We start from the raw sequence: 19,425 nt of genomic DNA, 5'->3' as shown, positions 1-19,425 counted from the left end.
ACTGTTTTCCGAATATGCATCAAAGAGGGAATATGACACATCTAAACCTATACGAGCAGATAATATTAAAGTGAATCCTAAAAAAATACTGAGTGGGGGTTTGGACTGGTTGTTAACTGGCTTAGGACAGGGCCCAGTAACATGCTATTATGAACAAGGTTTTATTTCCATAAAATTCATGTAATTTCTTGCCCAGATTAGAAACAGTGAGCTTTATCAGATTTTGCTGCTTTCTGCAGAATATAATGCAGAGAGTAAGGCTCCGTTAACATTATTTACGTGGTAACGCGTAATATTATCGCACAAAGCCCTAAATCCCTTATCAGCAAATGATAATGCAACCAACATTCATGATACAGAATGCCCCAAAAAGATGTATAAACATTATAATACGGAATATTGACCTTATTATCGATCCCCGCGTGTTGTGTTTACGGAAGCCATGGTCTATTATCATTTTGAATACCTGCACCAGTTTCCCTGATTCTCTTAGTGCCATTTCTGACGCATGTAAAGGTTTAGTTTATTTAAATTCCTTTATTTTGTTCATCAAATGTGTATACACGTATTTTTGGGACGTTTTGTGTAGATATGTTCAGCATTCCTCACAAGAATTGGGGTCAAGGAGGAGAATTGAATATCTGTACGTGCACCTTACACTGAAATGTGTCTTCAGAAATGCCCCGTTCTTTCGCCACCAGACATGTCTGTCACGAGTAAACACGACGCTGAAAGAAATCGAGGAGACTCGATCTCGCTGAATGTATGAAAGGAAATCTAAAGATCGCTAGCTTTGTTACTCGGTTCAAGACCGCCGAACGCGATGTTCGTTCCAGTAGCGGATGACACCTCCTTCTCTTCTTGCGGCTATGAACATCCCTACTGCTTTGTAAAGAGAAGGGAAATCACATTCCCTTAAAACACCCGAACTACGTAGTTTTTTGGCATTGTCTGTTTTTTTACATTTTTCGTATTTCGATGGAGAAGAGAGAGGAATGAGATTTGTCTAGCCACTCCGACGCCACCCGTGGCAAGGGAAAGGTAAGTATCTGGGATGTTTTTCCAAGGGTTGGGAAGGGTGGGGTTGTTTGAAACTCGCAAACATCCCCGAAGGAGAGAAGGAATCTTCTACTTCGCTACAAAGAAGAAATTACATGTACATTCGTCTTCCAAGTTCTCTGAGTTGATCTAGATTAGGATTAAATAAAGAGCTACAGCTAGGCGAGATTTCAGGTTCTCACGGTGGTGAAGGTGATGGCCTTGTCTGATACTGCGCCGTGTAGTTCGTAGAATTTGACGGACGCACTTCTGAAACGTCGGCTAACTTCAACGAGACTACACGACTCAAGGATCTCTCTCTTCTTCAAGAGTTACAGCTGTATGTATGAGAATTTCTCTCCCCCAAGCGCCTACATGGCGTATAGTGGGACAGCTTTACTTTTTATATGTCTACTATAAACCAGGCAGTTTAAAAGAGGAGGAACGTAGACTTCAAGTAGATAAAATCCATATACAGAACGAACGCCTACGAGGTGCGATCGGAAAGTTTTAAGACTGTGTCAATAGCGGGCGAACCGGATGTAGTACGAGCTTCTGCTTTTAGGGGGTGCGGCCTACATTCATAGTGAATCAGTGTGCCAGCCGGCATCATCGAATTAGCATTTGTTTCTTAGTTACGGGCGTTTTGGTAGTGCATTACACCGACCCTCCTGCGATTTCGGAATGGCGGATTTTCATGAACAAATCAAATTTTGCCAAAGACTCGCCAAAACGGCTACGGAAACCTATGAAATGCTAAAGCAAGCATCTGGGGAGTTCGTAATGGGTCGTGCACAAACTTTTGTGTGGCATTCACGTTTTAAAAATGGCCGAACCTCTGTCGATGATGACGAGCGTTCTGGACGACCATCTTCGAGCACAACGCCCGAAAATGTTACGAAGATTCGGCAGGCCATTCACGAAGATCGACGTCGTACCACCAACGACTTGTGCGACATTGTTGGGATAGGCTATGGGACCTGTCAGCTGATTCTAAAGGAAGAACTCCACATGCGACGCATCATGACAACGCGCCAGCGCACACCGCCCTCAAAGTTTGGCAGTTTTTGGCCTCAAACACCATGGCCGTCATCCCGCACCCTCCTTATTCGCCGTGTGACTTCTTCCTCTTCCCAAAGATGAAAATTCAGCTAAAGGGAAGGAGATTTGAGACGATAGAAGAGATTCAGGCAGAATCGCAGATGGTGCTTGACAGGCTGACAAAGAAAGATTTCCAGGGATGCTTCCAGGCTTGGCAGCGGCGCTGGGATCGTTGTGTTCACTCCCAGGGGAACTACTTCGAGGGTGATGGATGAATTTAATACCTGAGATAAGTGTACGGGTTTATATAGGCGCAGTCTTGAAACTTTCCGATCCCACCTCGTATGTTAGTAAACAACGGAATGTGCGTCATTTGTGGTAATGAACAAACATTTTTAAAAGTCGTATTTCTTTCCATGTCTTGAGTTAACGATAAACATTTAGAAAGTTCTTAGCTTACTTGAACTTTGTTTCCACTATCGGTACTCCGTTTTATTTTTTTGAGGTGGGGGGGGGGGGAATTGTCAAGTGTAAAATAAACGCGTGTCAAGGAAACACAGAATTCAAATATATTTTATTGCTGAATTGTTATGTATTGATGTGGCGACGCAAAACAGACCTCTCCATGCTAAACAATCTTCATATCTAGTAGTGTCATCTAGCGATGAAGCCGCCAGGCTGGAGCCTGTATTGTCGCCGGTAGATAGCAGCAGTTCTCTCACACCACGAGAGAAATGTTGCGTACAAAATGCGACTCTTGTCAGATCCCCATCCCGTATCTGCCTCATATCTTGTCTTCTTTTCACCGGCTATCCTTTAGCATTCAGTATTTATTGTACCTTCTTTCCTTTGAAAAGGGTGAATGCTTCCAGAAGACAGTTTAGGTTCCGTTGTCGCTATTGTAAAAGAACAGTTCGTAATTCCGAGCGATTTGAGATTCTGACGGCGGCGAGTTAAAAGATAAGTCTCCTGGGATCTTGTGTCGTGTAGTCTCGTAGACGTTGATCGGCGTTTCAGAGCCGATACAGTATCCCAAAAGGCTGCCATCTTCAGTTCGTAATTTTTCCACACAGGTTCAGAGTAGTTTCTTACGAAATATTGTTTCATTGTACTGATAAGTTTACAAGATGCTGATGAGATGTTAATTGTGTAAGATGAGAGACTACGTGGTCTTCGGGTGACAAGGTCTTTTGACCAGAGATCAAATCACGTCCCGACGATTTGTACCGTGCGGTCCGAGTGCAATTTTATAAAAACATATAATTTTTATAATGGAAGCATTTTTTAATATATAATTTTAAGTCAAGAATTAGTATAATAAGCAGAATAAATGAAGCCACTAACTATATTAACACATTGCATCGAAGGTTCAGTAAATTGTCATCATTTATAACCGGCCGTCCCACGATTCGGTAGGAAAGGGTGAATGTCGCCAGATCTTAGATCAGATGAAGACGACGTAATAGCACAAAAGTTACGCTCTGCATCAGAGTTAAAAATCTGACAGTCGTTAAGCTTTCCAATAAATCCTTCGTCTGTGGAAGCCGATGGTTCACCGCTGTGTTCACAGTAGCCCGACACAGATACCTATCCTGGGCTGATTAATAGTCAACAGTCCATACCCCTTATCCTGTTTCTTTGAGATTCATTTGAATATTATCTTCCCATCTATGCCCAGGTACCCAAAGTGGTTTCTTCTGTTCTGATTTCTCCATCGATTATGTGCACTTTTTTAAATCTCATGGGAAGGCCATTTATACTACATGACCCTCCCATCTCATTGTCCATCATCTGCCACATGTTCGAAGAATTTAATATGTATGTTTATATTTTGGTTCTACCCTGCTTTCTACTGAAGGAGCATGAAGTTCTACAACATTGGGTTTGATAGACATGTGAGGACAGTCCTCGTTTCGATATCTTGACGTCACTGTTGGCTTCCTAATTAATTTCCGCAGCGCTGGAAATGTAAAATTCTTACCTACGCTTTAAAATACGTGAATTCAAATAAAATCCTCAAGATAGCCATCTTCAAAATAATCCTTGTTGAAATATTCATTCACAAAAATTAATTCTACCATTAGTTTAATTTATGAAATAATTGGACCATTCTCAACAATACTTCCTCCCTTAATTTTGACTAAGAAAACAATGTCTTTATTTATATAAATGCCATATGGTCACTGATAATAGTTTATTTTTCTGTAGTGTATTATTGACATGTTAAACATTATAAAAGAGATTTCGACGAAATATTTTTTTTTTATAAATTTCAATTATTTGCATTTTACGCGTGTTAGGTAATGACGTATGAACATTATATTAATGTTACTATACGTCTTGGAAGTTTAAGTTCCGCGCATTATGAACTCAGTTTGACACATCTGAACGACATACGTGTTAGAATAAATTATAAACGCATTTTGCTTAAGTATTTAAGAGGACGGAGAAATGTTGTAAGCCACTCCTAAGAATTTTTGACGGTGCTTTCTTTTTTTACAGGTTGTAATTTTAAAGAGAATAACTATCAATTACAAAAGACGATTTTGTTAAAGGGTGAAAAAGTTTCCCTTTTATTTGTCATGTAATTTGATCGCCATTCTTTTTTTAAAAAAGACAAATGTAACGTACGTTTGGAAACAAAAACAATAAAAAGTTCCCAGGTGAGATTTCAGATTCTGACAGTCTATGAAGGCAGTAAGCTCATCTGAAATGTCGGCCAATATCGACCAGTCTTCATTTTAACATCCGAACACAAATGTAACTTGCTGTATTTTCTGCAGTACTTAAGCCAATTTTCCCAGTCTCTTGAGCAATTCTCTGCTGTATTTGACTTTCTCCGCCTTTATCTGCGTCTGCCCATCTCATACCTGCGCCTCGCCTGAGTCCATCAGCCACAAGGAACAGCAAACATTTGTTTCTAGTTCAATCAGGACACGTCCCGTCTAGACTAGGTCTAATCTCGCTGTATGGGCCCTAAGTCGTTTGTTCCGCTCTTCCCGCAGCAGCACCGTCGGTCAGAAGCTGCTGCATTTCGTAAAGCCTGCCGAACTCCGTCCGTAATTTATTTGCGGCCTATTTAACGACTCTCTGTCATTGGTCCAGATTTTGTGATAAGATGAAGATGGCTGTCTTCTGGATCGTAGCGCCCTGTAGTCTGGAAGAAGTTTACCAACGTTTCAGAGGTCTTTGCTGCTTCCATTATCAGGGCGATGAAGGCCTCGGTAGGAAAACAAATTAGGAATGAAGCTGTTCGCTTATTTATTTTTATGGGAAAGGTGGAAAAAGGTTTTTGTTCAATTTTTCGCGAAATGAGACAAATCTTGGTAATTTCAAATTCACCTGAAGATGATTTGAAAATTTCGTCTAACAATGTGAATTCTAACATTTTTTTATCTGTAAATACGTATAACAGGCATTTTATCCCACCTGGAAGGTGAATTTCTCTCTCGTATTTATTTAATGATTCTGTGGAAGATTGTGTAAATTCTGGAAGTGTCTCTTGCGAACAGTATTTTTTCCCTTTTAAACTTACTTTTAGTGTAACAAGAGAGATATTAACAAAGAAGAAGTTTTAATAGGATATTCTTAATAGTTTCTACCAAACGTTTTCAAACTGAAATTATTTTATTGAAAAGTTGGCCTTTTCATGACTTAATATGATTGTTCAATTTTTATAACGCGTGAAATGCAAGCTGCCAGTTATTAAGGCATCATATACGAAAGTTCATTTCTCTTCGCCTGTATCGGAATTAAATTTGTGTTTACAAATTAATTGTGAATTGTGTTAGAGGTACTGAAACGACGGATACAGTCTGAAATCTGAATGTATACCACGTACTTTACATAGAGTATAATAGCAACCTTTATTTTTATTACAAACTTACACATTGCGCACACTGATAAACATTGTAAGCAAATATAATTAACATGCTGAAGGGTGGATGTCATAATTTATTAAATATTTCAATTACAGTTTTATATTGATCACTTATAACGAATTAAAGCACAGGAATTTTTACGACGAATATGGGTTGCTCTTACTAATATTTCTTGATCTCAATTGTTAGTTTTTCATTATTTATCTCTCGTATTTATGTGCATTACGAAACCATCGAAAGATTTTCTTTAAAGCAATAGATAAAATGAAAGATCTATTTCAAGATATGCACACTTACAATATTAGGACCTTTAAAAACACCAACAGACGAGTAACTAGGCATATACATTGATGCACCTAATTTTTTTTCTGAAACGAATTCATGCAGTCAGCAGATTTTAAACCACATTTGCCATTTTATGGATATTACATTTCGTCAGCCAGTTTTTATAGGACATGTGTAATTTGTACACATTTATACTTCTGGGTAATCATAATACATGCCCTCATCTGTACCACAGATTATCACATCCATTGCATTTCACTGGCGAATAAAGTTGCACTTCAAATCCTGTCGGTGGCATAAATACATTTTTAGATTTACAGTTTGCATTACGAAGACAAATAATTGGCCTTTCTAAACATCAAAGAATGGCTGGATTATTTTGTTAAATTGCGTAAATATTTACAATTTACTCTAAATATTAGTGTTTGGTCGTTCATACCACTTAATAATACTAGGGACTAGAAATGTGTTAAATTAAAACATGTTATAAATGACTTTCCTCAGAATGGAAAGTTGTGTTTCTCGTACATTTTAAGCATTAAGACGGTTAGTCTATACAGCACATGGAGATAACAATCTTTGTTTAAAGCCATAAGAGACTATTTAAAGGTAATCTTTAAGAATTATGAGATGTGTCAACGTTTTTCGGAATGCGCTTATATATCTCATTACACAAACAATGCTCTAATTTATTCATCTGTGTTCTGGAATAACGAGTTTCGTTACAAGCCTGGCTTTCAAGAAACTGGCACCTCTTTGTTGTACTCACTTGGTCTCACCACCTGCTTTTCAACCTCTAATCTTCACCGCCTTCTTCACGATTCTTTAAATCCATCCACCTTCCTTGTTGAAACTCTTTTCTCCAAATTGCAAGCTAAACACTAAGCATCTTTGTTCCTTATTGCCTGAGTTTGGCGGGAATATTTCATTGCAAAACTCTCAGTACCTTCTTGTTGATGACTTCTCTTCAGTTGAAGACTTCTGTGATGCATTTACATTGTTTAATTCTTAGGATACGTTTCTTTCTCAACCGAGGACTCATAGAAGGGCAGTTTAGACTAACTGTGATCCACGCCGCCTTCTTCGGTTTGCAGAAAGCACATGACTTGAAAGCTGGAGCATCTGATTCATCATCATCATCTTCTTCTTCTTCATGAGATTCTCTGCGCCCTGGTCTACGTCGACGTGGATTCTTGGGGATGTAAAACGAATTGCATTGCCCATAGCAGAACCGATTGATGACAGTCCGGGTAAGACATCCATCCTCACGGATTCTTTGCACCAGCGGTTCAGTTTTACACCAATCACGCTTAAGATATTCCATCTTAGTGACCATAAGAGCATTCTTGCTAGATTTGAGAAGTTTGTCTCCATTATATCCGCCTAATTCCGCCAAAATGTGGTGTGAATTGTGTGGAAATGATTCGTTGCTTTTCTTCAGAAGGACTTCGATTCCTATCGTGTGACTTTTTCGAGATGCTCCGGATTGTCGGTTAACGAATTTCCGGCTACCGGAAATGTTAAGTTGCTGGCGAATGTCGTCGTCGGAATCTTTGTCCGGGGCACTGTCTTCTCGCTTAATTTCATCCTGATCAGAAACTTCGCCGTCGTCTAAAGCATTTTGCCCAAGAAATTGTCTTTGTTCCCGGCTAACATTGTCCCTACGGGCTGCCAAGAGTCGCTCTACTTCTTGTGTATTAATTATTTCAAGAATGGAGCCCATACCAGCTGCCGGCTCACGATCGTTTTCAGCGCCGGCTGCCATGGAGGATGTGAAAAATAACCACATGTACACCACTGCCCATGAGTGAAGCCACACCAATCCTGATTGATGAAAGACCATTCTCTGAAACAAGTCAAAAGTAACTTTTTAAATGAAATACTAAACCAATTGGTGAACAGATCAGAGTGTCTAAACCACAAAGAGCGAAAAGCTTCTGACATTTTCAGTTTTCTGTTAAACATAACAGCTACTATTTTGTTAATGGTCATTAACTAACTGATTTTTGCAATTGAGATGTGATTTTTCCTGGTAATAATCAATATAGTACATGGGTACTAGCATGATTCCTTAAATTAAACAAAAATGTGTATTTATTTACCATGTATTATCACTATTTTCCGCCTTACACGATTTAATTTGCTTCATCAAAGCTTTATAATTGTTGATAACGAAGAACTTGGTAATAATAATAATTATAACAAAACACTTTTTCGTTTGTATTTTTCATGCACCGAATAGTTACATCGTCATGCCGCAGGGGGCTGAAAGAAATGCAATAGTAGTTAACTGTCGTGCACAATTTGACATAATACGTAATGTAGATGACCATTTACCACTCAATCAGCGATTTATTGCGAATGACAAACGTTTTCATACGAGGAAGCAAGACATAAAATAGGAGAAATTTTGTTGTTGTTAAATAACTGTAAACAGAACGCACCCTTGAATTTCTTAAGTTGGTACTACCTTCAGCGCAACGAACTTGAACGTAAGTCATACTGCTAGAACAAGTGCCTTCTCCTGGAGTGTGTACGAACGGGCAAATAAGGTAAGTGCACTACAAATATTAAATAAATTTGGCACTATATAAGCTTATAAGCTTAATATTAAGAAATGTAGCAACTTCAGAATACAGTGGCAAGTACATGTTTTAGATTGTTCAGAAACGTAGTGGAAATGCCGTTAACAGCTCGCTAGCACAGCCATGGCGGAAATCGTATTGGTCTGTGCTGTTGTGAAACGACTAAAATATTATTAATTGCCCGTCTGTACGCAGCATATGATAAATATATTCTTGAGCTCGTGCTTTTATTTATTTATGCTCACGTACCACTACGCAAACATCAAGACAATCGATACGATGAAGATTATGGTTAACCTTGAACGAGCTGCGAGCCCTTACTCAACACATACCGCACTGTTTTTCCGTATCTGCGCTCGTAATTCGGAATCGGAGGACACTTCATGCCATGCAGTTTATTTAGTTACATTAATTTAGATGATGTGTGTTGTGTCTAGCACACACAAGAAAAGCAAAGTCAGTGAGTCTAAATATTTTTGAAGTGAGTTTTCCAATTAAATATGAAAGTATATCGAAATAAAGAATGACTGGATTACACAAGGAATAAAAGTATCTTGCAAGCATAAAAGCAGTTTGTTTATCTACAGTAGGAACAGCATTTTATATTAAGTATTGTAAAATTCTGAATAATGTTATAAAAGAGGCTAAAAAGCAGCATTACAGTAGACTTATAGCAAAATCAGAAAATAAAATAAAAACAACATGAAACATAATAAAAAGGGAGACAGGAAAAATACATTTATCAGATAAGATTATATCTCTTGTAATAAACAATGAAAAAGTAAAGGGTCCAGGAAAAATAATAATTTTTTCTAACAATTACTAAGAGCTTAAATATACATCAAGCAGGGACAGAATATGCAATTTCATTTTTAAAAGCTGCATTTCCTGTAGAATTTCCTGGTCTTAATATTATTCCAACCACTGAAACAGATGAAAAATGTAATGCAGTCCCTCAAATCAAAAAACTCATCAGGTTATGTTGACACAACAAGTAAAATTTCCAAAACTTATTCAGCTTTAATTATTCATCCATTAACCCACATTTGTAATCACACAGGCATTTTCACAGACCGCCTTAAAATATCAGAAGTACGAAAGCTGCACGAGAAAGGTGACGAAACCAGTATGACAAACTATGGCCCAATTTCACTGTTGACAACTTTTTCTAAAGTATTTGAGATTAAGTCATCATATGCATACTGACAACAGTTGGTCCCGGAACAATCTGACTTCAGTAAAGCTTTATCCACTGAAGTTGAAGCAGTCAGAAAAATGCATGTTGGAGAACACATGAGACCATGACCCACATTTTCAACACAGAAAACCTTACGTGTTGGTTCTTAACACGTCGTCATACATATAACATGGAGGAAATTAATCGTGATTGACTTTCCTAGTTGGATGATATGCACGAAAGTAGTAATATTTTACAGTGAAAAACTAACAAAGTTACTAGCTGTGAAGTATTAATTTTCAATAGGCTCATAGACCACAGTCCTTTCTGAGAAGCTCTATAGTGCGACCTTCTAGTCAAGAAATTCACGCGTTTTATGAAATCAGATGATTCATCGCCTTGTTTACAATTGCCCACCACCTGTCCCTATCCTGAGCCATAAGAAGCCATTTTATACTTCACCTTTTCGCAAAGATCCATTTTAATATTATCCTGTCTTGTACTTCTAGGTCTTTCTTCTTGAGGCTTCTAATTAAAATTTTATACGCTTTTCGCTGTTCATGATAATGAGAAAGATATTATCAAGATGTGTTAGGACAGACGGACTTGTTCGAACCTTAAGTCTATAATTTTTTAACAGGTTCAGGAAGATGATTCTCTGTTCCGATGAAATTATTTGAAGCAGTTTATTGCCGGACTCACTAGAAAGCTAAGTCCCGTGTGGCAAAGGAATTTCAAGTCTTTCTGTGGAGCTGTAGTTGATGACATCGTGTGAAGCCCGGAAGCAACTTGACCTTGAATTCGCATGAGTGGAACTCTTTGAGTGCCAAGAGTGACGATGATCTGATTGCTCTATGAACCCACTGCGGTATATAACATCATTCTTCATTAAGCTATTCTGAAACATTACATTATCTGTGCCACAGGAATTATATGCTAAAAGCGAGTAGTCAACGATGCATGGAGCTGCAAAATACGGTGTTCCTTTAGAAAAAGATTGTTGTTTGCGAAGGCCAACTGCAATGCATAAATATATTTCCAGACATTTATTTTCTTTCTCGATTGTCATGTATCACGAATGGAAGATATGAGAAATACGTATACAATTTTAGTCGGAGGACCTGAATGGAGGACAGTTTGGGAGATTTAGGCGTAGATGCAAGGGTAATAAGAAAATTAATTTTAAGGAAACAAGATATGAAGGTGTGGATTAAATTAATCTGGTTCAACATTACCAGTGGCGGGATCTTGTGAACATGGTCATGAACTTTTGGTTTATCTGAAAATGTGGAAACTTTTGATTGACTGCGTGACTGTTAAGGTACAATTTGGCTGCACGCGACAGAGACAAGCGACCGAGGCAGGCGACAGAGACGGGAGACGGACACATCGCAGCTTGTCGTCACACACTTTTGAGGTGACGACCGAGACATGCGGCAAAGTGTTTGTTTTCTTTGTTTTGTTGAGACATACGTGCACATATTCTGTGAAAAATGAGTACAAAAATGCTTCTAAAAAGGTTACTCGAAGAATAAGAAGATGATGATGTGTTGCTGTGTTATTTGTTGCGAAAGAAACAAAGAAAACCTATGAGTTCAATATTCAAAACCAGACGTGAAGAAGGATCTTTCTGTCGGTGGTCAGTGGTCGGTTTTCTGCTACTAATTCTACCAATTGCTCATCTTGGTCACCAGTAAATTTAATTTCTGTTATTATTTTACTCAACAACGCACGTGCTGCCTGAGCCCGTCGCGAGACACTACTGGTCCGAGAGCGGTCTCCTGTGCTTTGTCTCTGTCGCCTGTCTTTGTCTCGCGCTCGTAATTGTACTTCATACGATTGTACAGAGAGCAGACAGGAAGCGACCAGTCTCGGTCTCGTAACTCTGTCGCCTGCCTCGGTCGCTTGTCTCTGTCGCGTGCAGCCAAATTGTACCTTTAGCTTCTTGAAGAGGACCCACCTCCATGGATTTGCCATTTTTCATACCTAGCTGGCCATCTTGTTAATGTTTTGCAGATATAATTCTGTTTATCGAAAGAAATGACGCTGTATTTAACATCGTATTTAATTTAATATTTGTCATTCAGAGTGTTTTAAAATAAAGTGTATAGCTTATGATGGTATGAATATTTTATGTCATGTGAACTTTTTGAAGATTGAGCCATTTTTTATGTAATTGATAAGAAGATAGATTTTAGAATAATGTAAAATAGTGGTAATGTTGTACTGATGAGAACTGAAGAAGCTCATGTTATTTACTGTCGTTAATTGTTACAGTTTGTAATTATACAGCCTAGTGTTTGCTTTGTACAAAGCCTCAATGTGTTGACGTTTTAAACCCATATCGAATTTATAATATCCCTATGTGTTAATTGAGGTTTTCATGGCGATGAGAATTCATATTATGGTCTTTTGAATTGCGGCATCGTTTATTATTGTAGAGGGTTACAAACATTTACGAAAAATGCAGCCTCAGTGTTCAGGGCTGATATGAAGTTGGCTATCTTCTGGGTTGTCGTGTCGTGTAGTCTGGTAGAGGTTCATCAACTTTTTAGAGGTCATTTCTAGATCCATAATCACGGGGATGAGCAAATAATGACGATTGAGGCAGCAAGCACCCATGAAAAGTCGTCAAATTTCTACCGGACTACACGGCTCTACAACTCTTAAAGACCGCTTTCTGATTTATGAAAGATTTCCCTCTCATTTTTTTTAATTTTTTTGAAATTTCGTTCATGTTAACGTTCACCGATAATTACGTAAATCTCCGAACAAATAAGGGCAGCATAAGCCATTAGAACTCATATTGCTGTTTATAGTGAACTCTTGTGAACCAGGCTGTGTGCTGAGGAGGACATCCGCTGGTGTCAAAGGAATGCATCCTCAAGACTTGGGTGCAATCACTGCTTATTGTGGACACTTGCCCTCTTGATGGATGACGTCACATGACGCCGGTGGATAAGGACCATAAGGGCGTAAGTACCACTTGACAAGAATAGATCACATCCCTTATTATGCAGAGTACAGCCATACGTAAAAGCTTTAGATCCAAGTCGGCGGATTCATCCGTGCCCCCCCGCCCCGGAAACTATTATTTTGTTTATAAAGGGTCTTACGAAAGAGTCAGAATAAAATATATTTATTTATGTAATACGGGATAAAAATAAAATACATCACATATGAGCTGCAGAGAACAAAAATGTACAGATTTCAACTAAAAATGCAGCTCGTATGGTGGAGACAGGAATTGCTTACAGAGTATTGCCTGAAGATGGCTGTCTTCTGGATTGTTGCGCCATGTAGTCTAGTAGAACTTTACCTACGTTTCGGAGGTGCTTACTGCCGCCATCATCAGGGAGAAAAATCCCAGAGGACAGTCATCTTCATACTCTCTGCCGTGATAGACGGAAATCGCAATCGACAATGGGAGTTTTCACATTTTCCTCACAAACTGGGATATTTTTAGAAATTTTTCTCACGATGGTGAAGATTTCGGTTGTGTTCGGGGTCTCAACATCTGTGTGGAGTTTTAGGCAGTTGGTAAATGTTTCGTGGAATATGCTGCTTCCATCTTCAGTCAAGGCAAAAGTTTGAAACGTTTATTTCCTTAATGAATATGTGGAGCTTTTCCTTCACGCCAACCTTCACGTAGGCCTACATAAGTTTTAAATTGTTAGTTAAATTATTAAAAGTAACTTGTGTTGCATGATGTCGAATCAGATAATTAGGTACAATGTTTGGATATTAGACTGTCGTTGGCCAATTCAGTACATTTCCCCCCTTTCAATCTGGAGATTCTGAGGAAAACTACGAAAGTACTTAAGAAAATGTGTATCCGGACGAGATTTAAATCTTGAACTTTTTGTTTTTGAGTTTTTTCTTGAAAAAATTATAAAATTTAAGTTGATGATTTATGAACTCGATTCATATTAAATTGGCAAAGTTGTATTAGCGAAATGGAGCGTTGCCCAGAATGCGTCTAGCTCATTATAGGACCCAGTGGACGGCTCATATGAACACTACAATGAACTTTCGGGTTTTATAACAGGCAAGGAGTTCTGTTGAGCAAATGTGTCCTCAATAAGTTCTCTAGGGTTAGAATTAATGACAAATAACGAAGATAGGTGCGTAGGCCACTTATCCATTCACAGCAGACTGTCTGAGGCAGTCTGCTGACCGGTGGGGGGGAGGGGGTAAACTCCGTACTCATTCATGATTCTCTTCGGTACTAAATTATTAATTCAAGGTTGATCCTTGAAAATGAGACAGGATCACTGTGTTCAACTGAAAATCAATTTCCGTTCTCTTAACAAGCTTAAAGCTACGCCACCTTGTCAACTTCGGAGTACGAACCCCGGACGGATCCATTATCGAATTAACAGTGAATGACATGTTATTTATCACTTATCATAAATATGTCAGTATTTTTATTCCTGTAATGAATAAAAATTATTTGGTAAAATTTTAACACACGCAAATGTTGCCAGAGGCGAAACTGCGTTCTTGAGCTGAGAAAATAATTTTTAATTAATATTTAGAGGGAGTTGGAAGTCATGAGGTGTTAGACTCTGGTAAGAGGATGCAGTGGGCATGTATTATTTGAATTTCTTTTATACCACCGTAATGACCTGGTTCAGGGCACTGAATCTCCCGTTGAACTGGTTTATTTTCTGGTGTTACACGAAGCTGCTTGTGTGGGTGTGTATACTTCGACTACGAGCCACCTGTTAGACAAAGGCTGAATCATTTCTTTGTTTTCAGAGTGACAGTATGAGCTATAATATTAAATCAATATTGACCTTCCACAAGGCGCGTCGTTTGTTATTTGTGTCATCTGTAATTTGTCTTAAGACGTACTTCGCCCGGCCCACTTCCAACCTTTGACGCTTGAAATATCGTCAGTTATTTTTGGATCAACTGAATGTGGTCATGATTTTTTAACTTTAAACAGAAAAGGACGAGTTAATCTCTTCCACCTTCGTGTTATGATAGTCTGAGGTTCAAATCTTTATCGTTCCAGTCCAACTTTTCACAATGAGTTTAATTTTATTATTAATTTGTCAATGTTTTTGTAACCCATTTATCAGTTTAATTATTTATAAGTATTTATTGATAATACCCAGGTTACACGAGTGCCATTTTATTTATATATAATTAAGTGATGGGGTTTTGATTGTCAGAAACTGTGTTGTCGAAAATACTGGATGATTAATCAAAGACGAAAAATGTGTGTTTTAGAGCGAATGTTAAATAATCGCTATGGAAGTGTCATATAAGAATTATTAATTACAATATCGCCAGCCTTTCATTGACGGAAGGTTTAAAATACAAATAAATTCCATTTTTGTACCACAGGAATTTTTATTTCAATATAACTTTCTATAATCGAGCGAACAATGTCGTTTGAGGTTAGCATCGTCAATACTGCTGTTACATTGCACGGACGTCCTTACCTTAAATTGTGTTGACTCTAGACGTTAGTGTTCCTGAAATTCTTCCTAATATCCAGCGAAGGATGAACTGGCACCTCTGAGTCTACTGTGAGAGAACTGATGGCACTGGGTGTGCAAGCGCCGACATACCAGTTCTCACAATTGTAGGGATAGAATGGCTCATGTCGACGAAATGCCAAAACCGACAGGTTACTGTTGACTGACTGAGAGTCGGTGAGAGTACCTGAAGTTTCAAATTTTGTTTTGTTAGTAACAATTACTGAGAGATTCTAGGCTCTTCTGACAGTGAATTTGTCGATGTTGGTCTCTGGATAAGAACGTCGTGTGGACTTGTAGATTTACCCTGAATATGGAGTCAGTATATTCCTCCGAAACTTTGGTATCTACCTACAAGTTCAGAATGCGTTACTACCCGGAGGACCAACAAATTTTTTTTGTGTGTGATTTTGAGTAGCGTAATTTAATATGTCGAATACTAAAATAATTTGCTGCACAATAGTGACCCCTACTCCGTAAGGGAAACGCGACAGACAGATGATGACGGGCCCATGACACTCACACTAGAGCGTGAAGGACACCTAAGAAACAAGAACAACGATCTTAAAAAAAAAATCTGATTCGATAAAATAGAGTTCTGGTAAATTCAGCTATAGATAAGTTTAACATTGAAAATACTTGACATTTCTTATGAGACGGATAATGATGTAAACAGTCTGTATCTTGGGATACACGTGGGAAGATAAATATAGAATTAAAACCTCTGACTCAATAACTCGCTGGTAGGAGAACCCGCAGTTCCAACTCCAACACCAAAGCCCGGCACCGGACACGATCCTGAGCCAACTCCATCCATTTACCATCCTCACAGCCCATCACCCTAAGATCAATCTTGATATTATCATCCCATCTCCTTCTTGGTCTGCCCATTAGTAGTTTTTCAGAAGGATTTCCCACCAAATTCTGTTTGCACCCTTTTCCTCCCCCATGCGTGCCACATGTCCAGCCCATCGCAGCCGCCTAGATTTCGCTATCCTCACTATGCTAGGTGACCCGTACAATTCACGCTGTTCCTCGTTGTGTAATATTCTAAATTTCCCACTTATTTCATACTTGCTAGGTACAGATATCTTTTTGAGCACCTTGTTTTTAAAGAATTAAAAAGACAAATAATGATAGTTGACATTGTTCTCTTTCGTGACATCATGTAGGTTTGCAAACTTCTACTCTGAAGGTGCAGGAGGTAGGTTCCTCCGAAACGTGTGTAACTAACTGCAATGATACGTACACAAGTCGTCGCAACTCAGAATACCAAAATTAACATGTTTTCCGCTGCGAGAACCTCAGACTGAAACTTCGTAAATCCAACTCTTTATAAGAACATTATTGTTACACCGGACAGGCGCCCGACAAATTTTGATTTACAAACTCCGAATTTAGTCGAAATCCGTTGTTATTGTGATAATATAAACATGTTAACGGACAGACACGATTTTACCGTCATGCATTCACAAGAACTCAGAAAAATTAACACAAAAAACGGATAATTTCTCGTGTTATTACTCAGACTCTCCACACCAAATTCTTATTTCCTTTTTAGCACATTTTGCAGCTGATTCAAAATCAGGAAGTATTTCTTTTATGTGATTCATTGAAAATTAATTGATCCTTGAAGTAATTAGAATAGAACAAATTTTATATTTCCTTATTTATACAAAGTTTATGTTAGTGTAAAATATTTTGTACACGAATTATTTCAACATGGAAAGTAATTTGTAAAAAAAAAAAGCCCACAGTACTTTCAAAGAAATGTCTTGAACAGTGTGACACTAGCTTACTGCGTTTGTGTCCAGAATTAAAGTCCACATTTAATAGTAAATAGAGTATTTCTTAATTAGTAATGTTTAATGACGAATATCCGGGTTTAGAACCCCAACTTCGTGTTCAAAGAATTCTTGGTTTCAAATATTTGCTTAGAAATCAAAATACTAAATGAAATGTTCAAGTAAAAATGAGAGAGAAACAACAGATCAACGTTCTTACACACATAAATGAAGACATCAATAAGATTATGAAATGGAAAAGTACGTACGATAAGTATGTAACCAAATGTCATTAAAGTAAATAAGCGAACAAATTAGAAAGTGATAAAATAATAAAATGTATTTAGGACCGCGAAATTATATTTTACAAACAAAGTTTTACCTTTCTTTATCTTATGCTTAAAATATATTGTATTTTGAATTAGAATTCTATATTTGTAGTTGGTATTTTTATTAATCTAAATGTTTAAATATTTTTCGTTCACTCACAGTAATTAAAGCAGGTAATTGAAAAATTAAAAGTTGTACAACGTACGAAAATATTGAAGAAAAACTGGATTGCTAGAATTCAGTGTCCTGTCAACGCTTCATCAAGGCGCTTACCTGCAGATGTTGGGCCGCTCAGTCCTTCCGCTGTGTTCCTCCCCGGCAGCCTTGTTGACAGCCACTGTCCATATCACCTTCTGGTCCTCCGTGCTGTACCCGCGTGGCGTCCACAGCGACACAGATCTTCAAGCGGGAATTTCACAAACTATATCACACAGGCGAACGTGCAAACAATGTCATGTATATATTCGCATAGACTTTTTTTTCGATTTCTGAAGTCGAAAGAAGCGGTCGATTTGTCTGCTTCGTATTCGGGAAGTCCCTAGTTCATTCCTTGGTTGGGTGACCTGTTACAAACACGAAAGTGTCTCGTGGCATTTCTCAGTCCTTCTAGGCGAATGCTGGGATAGAACCTAAAATATTTGACGTCAGTTTCACCTTCCCCATTTCGTCATTCTCATTATCTACTCTAGTTGGACATAATCCATCCTGCTAATTTGAGAAAGCGACGTTAAATAAGCAAAGATGCATACCCGTTTGTCTCTGTACTCAGGCACTGGCTAGTAATTGAAATGTTTCTCTCAGTCCCATTCTCTCGTGGGTCTGTCGGACATTCCGGATGGACGTTTCTGAATAAAATCTGGACAGCAATGTCAACAAAGCATCTCTTTTGATTCAAATCTCTGCGAAGAGAAAATTCTTGCCCAAGTATTTACTTGTACGATCTCAATTGTACATTTCGTTTAAACGCATTTAATTATATCAAATATAGATTTAACGGAATTCTGACGTAATTTTGTTCAATACTCCTACCTGAATCTTAGATATTCTTGAAGTAGCTGATAGGCCGATTCATTTTACACAAATTTTATCACCAGTGTATATCAGCGGAAGATCTATAATGCCCAAATCCGATAGATTGATTCTTCTACTTATTTATTTAACCTCACAAGAAAGTCGTATGAAGTTCTGTACTCAGTTGGTAAGGGCGATGTTTATCAGTAATTACTAAAGCCAATTTCATCGCCCAGTTTATAAGAAGGTGCAGTGATTAATTCCATATATGTGATAATTCTTTATTATTACAAATAAATCAACAATTTTCTGAGCTCAGAACACATTTTATCACCTACTTGTGTCAAATATATTAGAATTTTATATATTTTAAGTTAAAATTAAGCCCATATAAGCTGTAGAATCGTGGATTGGATTTATCTAGCTCAGGATGGGGGTCGATGGCATGCTATTGTAAACACGGTGTTCCATAAAAGGGAAAGAACATCTAGAGTAGCTGGACGACATAAGAGCTCCTGAAGAAGAACTTGCTGTGTGGGACGCATTAGAAAATGTGGACTGTGATATTCTGTGTTGTAAGGTCAGGTCGGATCCTAGACTTCTTCTGTTATTGCCAACCGAGAACATTAAGGACATATTTGTTGCGCATTTCTGTTCTAAAGAACCATCCGAAAGTCATCGGTTATTTTACAGTAAACTCGGCACCACAGTCAAAGTGCATGCTCCTCAAATCATCTTGTGCCTTGTTATATTTAGTAGTGGTGCGCTGTGAAGATAAAGATTTTATTTCATTTTTCTACGGCC

The 19,425-nt window shown here is 38.1% G+C and overlaps 1 protein-coding gene across 2 annotated transcripts; it reads right to left on the bottom strand.

The window, feature by feature from the left end:
* Positions 1-5,920: 5,920 nt before the first annotated feature.
* On the bottom strand, positions 5,921-17,991 carry LOC110829874 (uncharacterized). 2 transcript variants are annotated; one of them, XM_087350165.1, is made up of 4 exons: positions 17,884-17,991; positions 15,461-15,683; positions 14,636-14,731; positions 5,921-8,091 (listed from the first exon to the last, which is right to left on the bottom strand). In XM_087350165.1, exon 4 carries the CDS (start codon positions 8,086-8,088, stop codon positions 7,213-7,215), a length of 876 nt encoding a protein of 291 aa, XP_087206291.1. In that variant the 5' UTR covers positions 8,089-8,091; positions 14,636-14,731; positions 15,461-15,683; positions 17,884-17,991; the 3' UTR covers positions 5,921-7,212. The 2 variants fall into 2 exon arrangements, with proteins under 2 accessions (XP_087206291.1, XP_087206290.1); XM_087350164.1 differs by lacking the exon at positions 14,636-14,731.
* Between the last annotated feature and the right edge of the window lie 1,434 nt (positions 17,992-19,425).

This window comes from Zootermopsis nevadensis, unplaced genomic scaffold (genome assembly GCF_977971745.1).
Source record: "Zootermopsis nevadensis isolate Lab colony 2312 unplaced genomic scaffold, Znev_1.0 Znev_ptg000017l, whole genome shotgun sequence".
NCBI classification, from domain to species: Eukaryota; Metazoa; Arthropoda; class Insecta; order Blattodea; family Termopsidae; genus Zootermopsis; species Zootermopsis nevadensis.
The sequence above is the reverse complement of the archived record's forward strand: the minus strand, read 5'-3'. Positions and strand labels throughout refer to the sequence as shown.

What these genes read in the sequence shown, in the direction of transcription:
- LOC110829874 (XM_087350165.1), bottom strand. Translation starts at nt 8,088, where the DNA reads ATGGTCTTTCATCAATCAGGATTGGTGTGGCTTCACTCATGGGCAGTG.